The 13,657-nt window shown below is 36.8% G+C and overlaps 1 protein-coding gene across 3 annotated transcripts in view; it reads right to left on the bottom strand.

Moving 5' to 3' along the window:
• Window positions 1-251: 251 nt before the first annotated feature.
• LOC752227 (coiled-coil domain-containing protein 78) overlaps window positions 252-13,657 on the bottom strand; it is a 38,011-nt gene continuing 24,605 nt past the window's right edge. For all 3 annotated transcript variants that reach the window (XM_030996959.1, XM_030996957.1, XM_030996958.1), the window contains exons 11-21: window positions 12,902-13,081; window positions 11,570-11,746; window positions 10,821-10,862; window positions 9,795-9,883; window positions 7,705-7,783; window positions 6,389-6,514; window positions 5,555-5,754; window positions 4,669-4,845; window positions 3,739-3,790; window positions 2,977-3,077; window positions 252-1,874 (exon numbers count right to left, since the gene is read on the bottom strand). In XM_030996959.1, the coding sequence (XP_030852819.1) occupies window positions 1,709-1,874; window positions 2,977-3,077; window positions 3,739-3,790; window positions 4,669-4,845; window positions 5,555-5,754; window positions 6,389-6,514; window positions 7,705-7,783; window positions 9,795-9,883; window positions 10,821-10,862; window positions 11,570-11,746; window positions 12,902-13,081 (1,389 nt within the window). In that variant the 3' untranslated portion in view covers window positions 252-1,708. The remainder of the gene's footprint in view (window positions 1,875-2,976; window positions 3,078-3,738; window positions 3,791-4,668; window positions 4,846-5,554; window positions 5,755-6,388; window positions 6,515-7,704; window positions 7,784-9,794; window positions 9,884-10,820; window positions 10,863-11,569; window positions 11,747-12,901; window positions 13,082-13,657) is intronic.

Genomic DNA, 13,657 nt, shown 5'->3' with positions numbered 1-13,657 from the left:
AACAAGAGAAAAAGGGAAAGACGGAGGGAGAGAGAGAGATAGAGGAAGAGAGAGAGATAGAGGAAGGAAGAGGAAGGAAGAGAGAGAGAGAGAGAGAGAGAGAGAGAAAAAGAGATGAGAATAACAAGGTGCAAACAATATTTTGATGACAATTGAAAAGTAAAATACTATTTAAGCTTTGGGGAAAACTCAAAATTATCTTAATTAAAAAACAAAAATCACACACAAAAATGTGAAGTACAGCTGAATTATAAGTTCGCTACATATGTATAATTTATTTCAAATTTGTTTATCAATTTGTTAATGTGTTGAAAATACACATGTTCATATTTATTAGTTATAATCTATACTATATACAAATATACATATCACAAACTTTGAAATGAAAGACTTGTCTTGAAAAATTACTTCTTCCCCCACCCCATTACCACCCACTCCCCCCCCCCCCCAAAAAAAAAAGGTGCAAACTGCTTTCTAATATTAATCTTTACTAGCACAGTTTTCTTTCAAAACATAATATTCAATTCAATTCAATTCAATTATTGAATAAATAGGCTTTAATATAGAGTAGAGGTAAAGTGTAGAATCAAATATTGGTTTGTTACATATATTTGGTCCTTTGCTTCCTGAAAGACTCTAACATTCATTGATATTAAAAAAAAAGTTGGATTTCAGCTTGAATTACAATAATTTCATGAACAATTTGTTCTTTTTCCTAGAGATTTGTGGAAATATATGCCCTCAAAGAGGACAGCACATCAATTTCAACATAATGTAATATGAAGACAATTAAACTACATTTTTGATACTTTTTCACACCACATTGGAAGTACCGGTAATATGGACGGAATAGGGCATGGTCCCAGAGTAATGTAAACTACTTTCCATATTAGTGATAAATACCCATACAAAATATAATGAAATGATCCATTTCAGCTCCCTTTTATATATGCACACAGTAAAATCAGAGCAGTAATTTTTTTTTAGATGTAGTACATCATGCACAGTTTGATGCATATACATTGGCAAACAAAGTATTTGCCCTTTATCATACATCCAAGTACATAGAAGGGACTTTGTTCCACATTCAAACAAAGAGTAAAACAGATTTCTGAAAACAGATGAACTAGTTGTCCAACTATAGATTCAATAAATGTATTACAGTATGGATATGCATGTACATGTATATATACAAAGAACAATTTACAACTTCATGTTTGCATGCCATCAAAAGATGATTATTATTTTATTTATAAAACTTAAAAATTTGAAAGGAACTTGGATTGTGCCAAATTGTCCCCTCTCTCATGTTACCATAACTTTCAGATCTCCAGCTTGAGAATTTGTTATTTAAAAAAAAAAATTCTTCAACCCTTATGGAAGGCATGTTCACATATGACCCCAGTAAACCGCTGGCGCTGTGGTGTACCCTAAAGATTTGTTAACATGTGGATAAATGTATGTTGCAACATACAGAAATGTGAAGTGCTTATTTAACCCTTACTGTATAGGACATGGTTTAATTTTAGGGCTATAAATTTATCAAGTAATGTTCTTATAATTGGCAACAATGTTTATTGCTACGTTCTTTAAAAAAAAAAGTAAAGTTACTGAAAACAACACACATGGGTGAGTGTGAACAATAAAAGAACTTCCTGATATCGCCATCATGCATGCAACAGAATCTCTACCTGTTCATGTCAGTAAATCATATTTCAGGAAGAGTGCGGTACTTGCGGAGGGATTGAGGTACATGAGCACGTCTATTATGATCCCTCCATCTTGAATGGCCATAGTCATCGGTCAATCCTAGCATGTCCAGCTGGTCATCCATACCTAGCTGTCTTCGGAGTCTTCGGATCTCATCTTTGTATCTGATCAATCAGAAATAGATTACATTCAGAATCGATCATCATCAATAGTGATATGTCAGTTTATGACGGGTTCAGTGACCCAATCAGGATTCTACATTCAGTTTTCAGTTTCAGTTTCAGTTTATTTTCATATTTCACATGTTTCATTACATTTGGCATGTTACATTTTGTACTCATTTTAGGATGCGTTTATAGAAACAAAAAGAATAATACATAAGACTACATTGTATAGAGGAAGAAATATGATGAAGTCTAAAGATAAAGCAATGCTTGTAGGTCATAGGCTCCAAAAGTTATAATAGTCTTGTGTATATTAAAAAACGTAATTGAATTAAAGTGTCTCTCCAAGTATCTCGGTCGTAAGCCATCCGTTTCAGCATTTCATATCATGTTGATCCACATTCTGTAATTAATTCATCCAGAGAGTCTTTACGGGGTCTTCCCCTCTTCTTCTTTCCATATGGACGACCTTCTAGGACTCTTGATACTGAACTTATTTAAATTTCATATCAGTTCAATATCAATTCATTCATTCAGATCAGTTCATATTAAAGTTAATCATGTCAAATTCTAACGTACCCAACACATCACCCATACCTAGCTGTCCCTCCGTTCCCTGATCTCATATCTGTACTTGATCAGAAAAAAGATCACAATAAATAACAATTTAATTCTTACTGATTCAAATCAGATCAATACACTTCAATAAATTAAATTATTAAAAAATGAATGTACTTCAAAACAGCAAATGCATTTAACTCCAGGTCAACATAACAGTTACAAATGTAATTCAAATGCATCCATTTTAAATTTCTAAGAATTTAATCTAAATCACTATATTCAATGCAATATAAAATGATAACGTACACTACCATCATTTTAGTTTATATTGATTAGATTCCACTGTACTAAATCTTTACAAGTCCATCCAATTCACCACCACACCATCTCTGCATGCAGTCAAAGCTAAGAGCTCCGACTCAATGAATCTAAATTAGAGAGTAACATTTATTAATTCCTCTGACCCTAAAGCGTTTATAGCAGTAAATCAACGAGATTCAGGGCAACTTCATTATTAATTTCATGTGTGAGTTCAATTTACCTTGTCATGTGTGTATGTATGTAATCCTGGCACTCATTGAGTTGTTCTTCTAAGACAGAGTTGTTGGCAAGGAGATTGGCTCTCTCAGATTCTAGGTCCTTCTGCAAAATCAAAAAGTGAGAAATCCAACATATCAAGGGTTCAGTGACACAAAGACTTAACTCCATATTTTGTCAAAATGGGTATTTGATATCAAAATGTTCAGAAAAAATGCTCAGAGAGTTTTAGGGTGAGGGAAAATGCAAAGCATTGCATAACTGATTAAGGCATGTTGGTCATAAAACTGCAGGCTAATTCTGGTGATTGACAACACCTGTTATTGCATGGGTAAACACCCGAACAGTGTCAAATTCCCCATGAGAGCCCACTCCTATGCATCTTTAACCTATTGACCACTGAATTATCTGATTCCCATAGCTTCAGTACATGAGCCAACTGGTTCCTGTAGGCAGTGGGTTATAGAATGAAAGATATCCTTTATTTTGGTGATCCAGAAATCAGGCATTGTGGCATGCGCCTGCAATCCAGCTAAGAATGGAAGTTACAAACTGATTCAGCCGAGGATGCAAGTTCGAAACTGAGTCACGTCTTTGGGATGGTGACGTTTAAAGGTCAGTCCCCAGACGTAAATAATCATATCTGATTGATACACGTCTGTAGAAAACCCAATACACGCACACACGGACACTACAGTGTCATGTCAAATAAAATCTGTACCTTCGGTGTGCTTTATAAGTGTGTCTAATTAAAAGGAATACCTACCTGCGTTCTGAGAAACTCGTCCTTCAAAGACTTCCAGTGCTCATCAGATGATCTGGAAAAGGAGAGATTTTGAAGTTTTAGTAAAGAATAGGCAACATCAGTTTAGTTTATCTACATGTTGAACAAGAGATCTGGGTCTTCAGATGCCATCACAATCTATTATACCAAAAAAAATCATAACAAAAGACAAATTCATAACATCACACCTTTTGGGGGGAAATTTGTTGTAACGAGTAGGCCCCGGATTCAAAACCAATTCAATGTGCTAGTGCTCTTTGGTAAAGTATCAATCCTCATTACCTAGTCCCTCATTGTTTATTTGCAAGCATATTATCATCAAATAGTATCAATATGCAGTTCTTAGAAATACCAACCCAAATTCAAATCGCATGTGGTCAATACTGTCTTTTTTCACAATCTTTCAAGATAAATTTGAAAATAATTTTTCAACAATAAACCCCCTTATGTAGGGGAAAATATGAATAACTCTGACTGTTACGACACACTGGCTTTAAAGGCATCGTTTAACAATGTTAAATCTGAGAAGCATGGCCCTACATGTTATCAGTGTCTCTGATATGGAGTAATATTGAAGCCCTAAAAAATTGCACTTCAAAATGATCAAGAAGTGCCTCAAAAACTAAAAATATTCGAGTGAACGGTTTTACCATGATCATTTTTCCCAATAGACTGTAGTGTTATAGAGAACGTTTAATAGGGAAACAAGTTTTTCAATTTCAATTCCCAATCATAAACATCTTGATAATCAGACAGAAAATTGGCTTGTAAAAGTCATGGGATTCATGTATGACCTAAAGGTTTATAATTTTGATTGCAGCACGAGCTAAATCCAGGATTTATTTGAGAATCTGAGGCAAAGTTACCCAATCCCTTTAAAGTGACAACCGGTATCTTTTCTTCATCACCTACCCTTCTCTCCTGATTTTGTTAAGTTCTGTCTCTGTTTCTCGGAGTTGTTTCATCACTTTAGTGAGTTCTCTTCTGTTGATGGACTCCACTTCTTCCACATCTAAGGTCAGCTGATCTTCTTCCGGACCAATCTCCATTCCAGGAAGGTGCTTCTCCATGGTCCGCTGTCTCAGAAGTCTGCATTGTGGAGAGAAATTTTCACCCATTATGTTTTTAATGCACACCCAAACAGAAAATGTGACTGAGGGTAAAAACCGATAACAAAATGGAACAGAAATTTACCCCCAAAATGGCACCAAAAACGAGACAAAGAGTTAAAAACTTTGAATCTTAGCCCGCAGTGACTTAGCTGAAACACTCAAGATGGCTGAGAGAAAGAGAGAGGATGATTATGTGTGCGTGCACTCCGTGCATAAGCTGGAGGTTGGCGGGATTCCAGGGGGGGGGGGGATGCAGGGTTGTAACTTTCTTATTCTCGGTGGTCTGCTTTGTCTAGAGGTAGATACATTTATTTTTTTAGGTAAATATCTAGATATCCGGTAGCTTTTTACAGTGCTTGGAATTTGTCACGTATAATCATCTTTGAAAATAGCAGGCGATTTGATGCTATTGTCATGTCCATAGAAGTTTAATACCACGGTTTTCATTTTTGAAAAATGTCCCATCATGCAACTTAAACAATCTAAACTATTTTTTAAATCTCTTTGTGTTAGAAGAGGCAAAAGTTAATCAAGAGTTACATACATGTACAGTGGCTAATTGAACAAAATACAAAATTGATCATTTGTAAAAATGGAAATGACAAACAGATGCATCATGGTGTACTTTCATAGTTTCATTTTTTTAAACCAACGCTACTGGCACCGAATCACAAGACCAGACCTACCTGTACTCTACAAGGAGTTGTTGATGTTTCTTAGCCACCGCATCAGCAGTGCGTTTGTACTCCCTCGCTGCGTCGCTGAGCTGAGATTCTCTCGCCTGATATGTCAGCTTTAGGTCCTTCATCATGGCAGCTATCTGGCCTCGTAGCCCGTCCCCTGCATCCTGACTTGATAAAGACCTCTGACTTTTATCAATGTGATCCTATAAAAAATAATGGAGGATGTAACATTCAATATTACTGGAATATACATGACATAAATAATCAGTGATGAGAGGAAGTAGTAGGACAGTAGTGTTTTAATGATGTAGCTAAGATGGATAGAGAGACATTCATTTCTACTCCTGGGCATCTTGGAATGCAAATATCTTTTCAATGACCTAAAAGAGATCCTGACAAAGTGAAACATTGTAAAAAAAAAAAAATGTCAAATATCCTAAAACAATATATTTGACATTACAAATCAGAAATGTGTTTTAGGAAAAGAATATTCAAACTTCTTTGAAGGGCTTATTTGGCAAATAATTAAAAAAAAGGAAAATTTAAAAATCCTGTAATTGGCACCCTGGCACTATAAATGTGGTATTTTTCATTCTCTCTATTTATTGAGAAAAATACCATAAGGTTATGAGATTAAAAGTAGTATTTATGATTAATTGAAGCCAATTTTGATAATAGTATAAGGCAAAGTACGGAGGCAAATGGATTGCATGTTATAAGAGTTAAGATGTGCTAAAAAAAATAATGCATAGATATTTGTAAATGAAACTAAATGCAGGTCTCAATCATTTCCTACTGTGTGCAAACTCTTGTAGAAAATCCTGTAGGATAACCTACCGCAATATCTTGGAGGTACTTGACAAGTCTGGCTCTCACTTCTTCATTCTTCTCCTTCATCTGAAGCTGTAGTTTACTATTTGTAGACTGCAGTTCCTTAGACTTGGATCGCAGCGTCAGTAATGCCTGAGATAAATTGTAGAATGAAAGTAATATTAGTGCTGCAAATAACTATTAAAGGCCGGCTGTACCAGTTTGGCCGGGAGGGATTAGACCACACAGTGTGGTCAGTGACAGGTGGCTATCTCATCAACTCAGCTCTCAATTAACGTGAGAAAAAGAGGATCATGGGGGACCAACAGGCACCGATTAGGCATTGTTTTCTATATAGAGGGAGCAAGAAGCTACAAGTAGGACAGTGGGGCTTTAAAGCAATGACAAGTATAAAGATATTATCAATTAATGAACATAAAAATGAATTTGCCTATAATTTGTTGGGTTACAATTTGAAAGAACCTTGTCAACACACAAAGCCTGATCTGAAAGTGTATAGAACGTTGTCTGTGGATTTCTACAAAAATGACAGATTTTCCTTGCTGTTGTGCAAGTACGTACTGAAGCACTTCCATATGATGTCAGTTTCACAAGGTCTTTTGAGACAATGCTTATTCATGGACATCAGTTAAAGATAAACTTTAGTACTGGTAATGCGATTGCATTGTGAAAGAAAAGGTGTGGAAAGGATCAGAAACAGTTGATCATGTAGCATGTAAGTATTGGTGTGCACTGCAAGGTTCTGGAGTCATCAAAATCATAATAAATTTGACCGAGTCTTGGTAAAGTAACAAGCACATACACAGAAAGCTATGTATGGGACAACACGCATGGTGTCGGGGTTGGTACTACCTTGATTCCTTGTCTTTCTATGCTCATTACTCAGTCAGTATACATTTTCTTCCAAAATTGTTTGGCACATGTCATTTATTTGTAATCTTCAACATTCAGTGTAAGTTTCGTTTGATTCTGTGAGAAATAATTTTTTTTTTTTACCAGTACTCAACCTTCTCTTTAAGATAGCAATAGCAAGTATAGCAAGTACATAGCAATGGCAAGTATAAAGATATTATCAATTAATGAACAAAAAAAAATGAGTTTGCCTAGAATTTGTTGGATTACAATTTGAAAATACCTTGTCAATACACAAAGCCTGATCTGAAAGTGTATAGAACGTTGCCTGTGGATTTCTACAAAAATGACTGATTTTCCTTGCTGTTGTGCAAGTACGTACTGAAGCACTTCCATATGATGTCAGTTTCACAAGGTCTTTTTGCGAGGATGCTTATTCATGGATATATTACGTCAGTTAAGATACTTACAACTTCGGCTTCAGTGAGCTTACGATGGGTCTCTCTGTCAGCCTGCCTCATATTCTGGACGTCTTGGTTTAACTGAGAACTGAGAGAAAAGGAGAAAAGGAATGAAAATATTAAACAGACAAACAGGAAGAGAGAAAATGATAGGTGGATGGAGAAGGGAAGGATACTCTACATCATCATGACTGTCATCTTCATCACCATTACCATCATCATTACCACTACCATTATCATCATCATTACCACCACCACCACCACAATCATCATTACAGGGCTCGACTTTATCGGGAGCCCGGTGGCCATTGGCTCCCTGAAACCCCTGCGGGCTCCCTGAAGAAGTGCTTGAGGAGCCCGGCTGGCTCCCTAAGTTTTTCTAGTATCAGCCACGAAAAATGCTGTTTCTTACCAGCACTTTAATCCATGTTTTAATCCATCTAAAAACCCAAATTCCGCAGTCAAAATCATGAAATATGCGCTAGGCATTCCAAGGCACACTTGGCTCAACTCCAGCGCGAATAATGAGTTGCAAAAGAAAACACATCGAGATCAGTGCAGGAATGCCATGCATGATAACGTTATATCTCCGCACTCGTAACGAGTGCGCAATACATGCTGCATTGTATGTCGGTGCACTCAGAGAATGTAAAATTATGTTCAAACAAGTGCGCAATACATGCTGCATTGTATGTCGGTGCACTCAGAGAATGTACACACTAAGACAAACGCACGTGGTCGCTGCGTTGCCAGAGCTGAGTGTATGTTTACGTCGACTCGTGTTTGTGATACATGTGCGTTTGTGATCGTGAGTGCTTATTCTTCAGCGTGCATACCTGGATGGACTTGATTATTGTTTGAACATAATTTTACGAACTACAAACTTCAAAGGCGTGTGCAAAAAGGGGTTGATTGTTGTTTGTGAACATATGTACGAATTAGGGAGATTCGTGGCTAATCGTTAAAACGGCGTGTATAAACGGTCAAAGGGACTGAAAAGAATAAAATATGGAATAAAAAAGTTTGACTTGAATGTCGTTGGACTAACTTAACGGCAATCAATAAATGAATTTATTATTTCTTTCATATGTTTTCGCAAGGTTTGTGTACTACTATAAACTGTTGTGTGTTTTTTTCTTACAGTTTATGTATTTCACAAAATGTTTTTATTGTAAACTGAAAGTAATTTAGCCTTCCATGGGTTGGCTGTCATATAGTAATACGTCATTTGATTAATTAAAAAAAAAAAAAGTATTTGACTATTTCAATCACGTTTCGTCTGCTATTACGACTGAGCTTTTATTTGCAAGATTTCATTCATGAAAACAGTGAGTCACGTCGACACTTTCAACATAGTGCCTGTGTTGTTTGGTAACGATTGCATGAGAAATATAATCAATGACTATATCTGATTCTCATTCTGATAAAACCTAAAGTCCAATGTTAGACTGTTACTGTAGCCAAAGGGCTTCATAATAGTTGTAAGATTAATTCTTCAGTACAGTCAGTTAATCCTCATGGTCAAATTTACACTTAATAATACACCCCTCCCTGGTCCCGGCGCTGATGATTATAAAAAAAGGTATCGTGACGGTGTGTTTTAATTTTTTAATAGTTAATGACCATTATTATGACCACAAAAAAACGTGATAAACTTGGGCTCCCTGAAACCCCTGCGGGCTCCCTGAAAAAGTGCTTGAGGAGCCCGGCTGGCTCCCTAAAAAAAAAGTAAAGGTCAGGCCCTGCATTACCACAGCCATCATCGTCATCATCACCAATATCACTACCACAATCATCATCAACACCACCACCATTATCATCATCACCTTTATAACCACCATTATCATCACCATTACCACAACAATCATCATCATTATCGTCAACATCATCAACACCGTCGTCATTATCATCATCATCATCATCACCACCTTCATCATCATCACACCTGTATAATCACCATTGCCACAACCATCATCATCATTATCGTCAACATCATCAACACCGTCGTCATCATCATCATCATCATCATCATCATCATCAGCAGCAGCAGCAGCAAAAGCATCATCATCCTGCACACTTTTCTCTAACTTGATGCTTACATGATGCCTTGTAGTTTGTCTTGTTCATTGTCGTAATGACTCTTCATTTGATCAATCTCACCACGGAATCTATCCTGGTTCCCAAACAGCTGTCAAATTGTACAATAGGGATGAAAGATGAATCATTGTTAAAGCCCCTCTGTATTAGTCCGGCAGGGGGGATTAGACCACCCTGCAAAGTCACTGACAGGTGGTTATCTCATCAAATCAGCTCTCATAACATACAAAAAAGTGGATCATGGGGGACCAACAGGCACCGATAAGGCATTGTTTGCTGTATAGAGGGCGCAAGTAGCTTTAAGTAGTGCAGTGGGGATTTAAAGGTACTATGTCCCTTTTGCAGCCAACCTCAAATTCTGTAAAACTTTGCAGGAATTATGAATATGTCATGTATGTCCTATCTGTGAAATTTAAACGTTAGCAGTGTCCTCATATTCAAATTATGCAAGGAAACACGTTTACTTGCTAGACTTCACTGTCAGACACTATTGAGTGACTGACTGGCTTTTTTCTTCTTTGGTAATAACACACATGAAAAGAGTTGTAAAGGGTACATGAGCATTAATGTCTACATCAATAACCCACTTCCTGTGATGGCCAAGATTAAACTGATTGAATCTTTGCGCAGCATAAAACGTATGACCTTTCGATTATTGTCTGAAAATCAAGACTATTAATTTTGGGCTCTATAGCCCTAAAGTCGATTTGACGACTAATAGTCGTTATTTTAGAGGGTGGGTAACTTGGCATCTACTGGTATGTGAATCTTTTTCTTTACAAATGTCAGTGTACTTGACCTCCCCATACCATTTTATCAAGAGTATGAATTACATAACTAGTCCCACTTGTAAGAGGCCATCTCCTCAAGTTTTTCAAGAAATACTTGTAATGATCTTTAGAGGACAGCAGTTCTTTGTACTACTTCGTGATCCATGTGGCTTCTCATTGTATTTCTCAAAATTATTTTGCTAGACCACGGATATGCTATAGCATCAACCATCATATAGGTTAGCATGATACACTTACATGTTGTCTTAGATCATGTCTATCACTGTCAGTTGCAGCAACCTAAGACAAGAAGAGATAAGTGAAGAGATACAATAATACAAAGACAGCCTTATAGGACGGAGTGTAAACACACACGTTTTCCCTCTTCAGTGTTCATATGATATGAAGGACATACATGTAGTGTTTTGACTTAAATACTGTTGGCATATATTGTAGGTATTTTTCAAGTTCCCTGTTGCATTTTGTAAGTTGACTTCAAGACATCATTGAGATGTCAACCCAGAGATGCCAACCTCTTGACACAAAAAAACAGATTGAGTACCGGATTTTGGAGAGAAAAATCAGATTTTCACGAAAAACTCAACACTACCACTGGCCTGTCGGCCATGGGCCAGTAACATTTCTGAAAAGTGTTTTACTGGTAAATACGGTCAAGTTAATTGTTAGCTCTTTCATTAAAATTTAATGAGAAAATTGTAAAGCAAACGTTTTGTTGGGGTTGCAGGGGTTTACTTGTACATGTTTCTATGCGATTCCGCTGTTTTTATGGGTTTGTTGAAAAATCATATTTTAAGATTTTAAGATCGTATTTCACTCTTATTATCGTACTAAATAAGATTTAATCGTACTGGTTGACATCTCTGTCAACCACTTGCAGAACTACATGTCATGTTCAACAATTTCTTAGAATTTATTTAGAAAAACTTGATAGCAGAAGCAATGAGGAAATCACTGCAAAGGAACTACTGTCTGTTAGATTGTTTTACCTTTTGTCTTTCAGCTGATAGCCCTAGAGCAATGTCCCTAACCCTAGAGAGATCATCACTGCCTGCATTCCTAGCCTGGCCTGCAGCTAGTCCTAGGTTATCTCTCTGCTTCAACAGGGTGACTTCAGCATTCATCAGGTTCAGCAGCTCAAGACCAAGCTGCTGGTTTCTTGCAACCTACAAGAAGGAATTCAATACAAATTCCAAGACTGTATTGTGATGATCTGGGCCCCGTCTTACAAAGAGTTATGATTGATCCAAATCAATCGCAAGTCCTCCAATCAATCGCAAGTTTGCAGTCTCCTATCTGTTATGTACATAGTTCGCAAATAAGTTGCGATTGATATCAACTCTTTGTAAGACGGGGCCCTGTATATAAACTGATAGAAATTAGTCATGTACTAAAAAAAAGCTTAGCAAAATCAAAGCACAAGAGGAATATTCGCAAGTTCTCAAATTCCATTTATCCCACTACTTTGATTTTGATTGTAAAGACCATTCAAAAGACCAAGAGATATGAAGAGTTTAATTCCATAAGGAGCTAAATCCATTTTTGAAACTTCTGAGAAAAAAGGACTTGTTCACCAGATTTTGTATATATGCGTCTATGGAAAAGTGATGTTAGCAGGTGCATTATTTCATAATTGCTCCCCAAATTTAGGTACATATTTTTTTTAGAAAGACCGGTACTTAAGTGAAATGTTCTGATATCAATAACTCAAATTTCGTCAAAGTGGATTTAGCTCCTTTCTTAATTTAGCTCTTCATGTAATGACATAATGAAAAACAAATGGCACATGTCAAAGAAATCAAGACCTGTTCCACTGACATACCGTATATCAAATTCTTAAAAGCATCCACTAAAGCATGGGCCCCATGTATTTTCAATATCAATGTCATGCACTATTGGAGTGAGACACAATAGCTCAGTGGTAGGGAATTAGTCTCGTTACCGGCAGGTCCTGGGTTTGAAACCGATTTGATGTGCTAGTGTCCTTTGGTAAGGCATTGACCCTCATTACCAAGTCCTTTGGAGAGGACTTCAAGCCATCCGTCCCCTGGTTGCTTACTTTAATGCGAGCATACACATGCTTTCTTAGCAGTCAGACAATCCAACCAAGTACTATTCATTTTTCAGAATGCATCTGGGAGAAATTAAGGAATTCAGGTATAACAACCAAAAAGGCAGAACTTCACAAGGTCATTTTCTAATGATATCTATATAAAATTGTAAATGAATACCTTTGAAGGTACATTAATGATGATGACACTTCACTAGATCTGATTTAAAAAAAAAAGGAAATTAAGAAGCCTTGAGATGATTTTTCTCACCTCACTCTCATATTTCTTAGCCAATGCCTTATAATCTGCGTTGAGGTATACATAGCGATCTCCGACATCCTGCCTCTCCTTGTCAATCTCATCAAAATGGCCTCTGATCTGGCGGTAATCCCTCAGGAGTCGATCCCTCTCAGACTCGGCTTGGATCATACGGTTCTCTAGGGCTAACACCTACAGATCATTACAAAATAAGGTGGAATTTGGAGAAAATGTATGTAAGTTACAGGACTAGTTGCATGAGCAAGATGCTAACAAAATTAATTAGAGTTAATTAATCAATTCGAGTTGTAAATTTACGTTTGAATAATTACCTGAAAGTTCATATTACTTTCTTATTTTTTATCAGATTTCTTTTGTTCTCTGATTTTACTAAACCCAGCTTGATACCAGTGCGGACTTCCCCTTTAAGCCATGACATGTTTTCTCTCTGTCTTTTTCTCATGTGTTCTCTTTGTATTAGATCTTGGGATGATTTCCCTCGGTTACCCTTCCTCATTACTTCCTCATCTTCCTGCCTTCACCCAATTTCCATTATGATTCCTTTTTGCATTCTCTACTTTTGAAGAAAATATCCTCCCCCCCCCCGCCACCCCCTCCAATTTGTTTATACCAACCGAACTACATTTTCACTCCCTCTCTCTCTCTCTCTCTCTCCTCCCACATGTTCTTATCCCCATTCTGCTTCCCCATCTCCTTGCCTTCACCCAATTTACATTTTGATTTTTTTTCTCGCATTTTCTATTTTCA

The sequence above is a fragment of the Strongylocentrotus purpuratus genome, unplaced genomic scaffold (genome assembly GCF_000002235.5).
Source record: "Strongylocentrotus purpuratus isolate Spur 01 unplaced genomic scaffold, Spur_5.0 spur5_scaffold_3, whole genome shotgun sequence".
NCBI lineage: Eukaryota > Metazoa > Echinodermata > Echinoidea > Camarodonta > Strongylocentrotidae > Strongylocentrotus > Strongylocentrotus purpuratus.
Note: the sequence above shows the minus strand (reverse complement) of the source record. Positions and strands in the feature narration are given on the sequence as shown.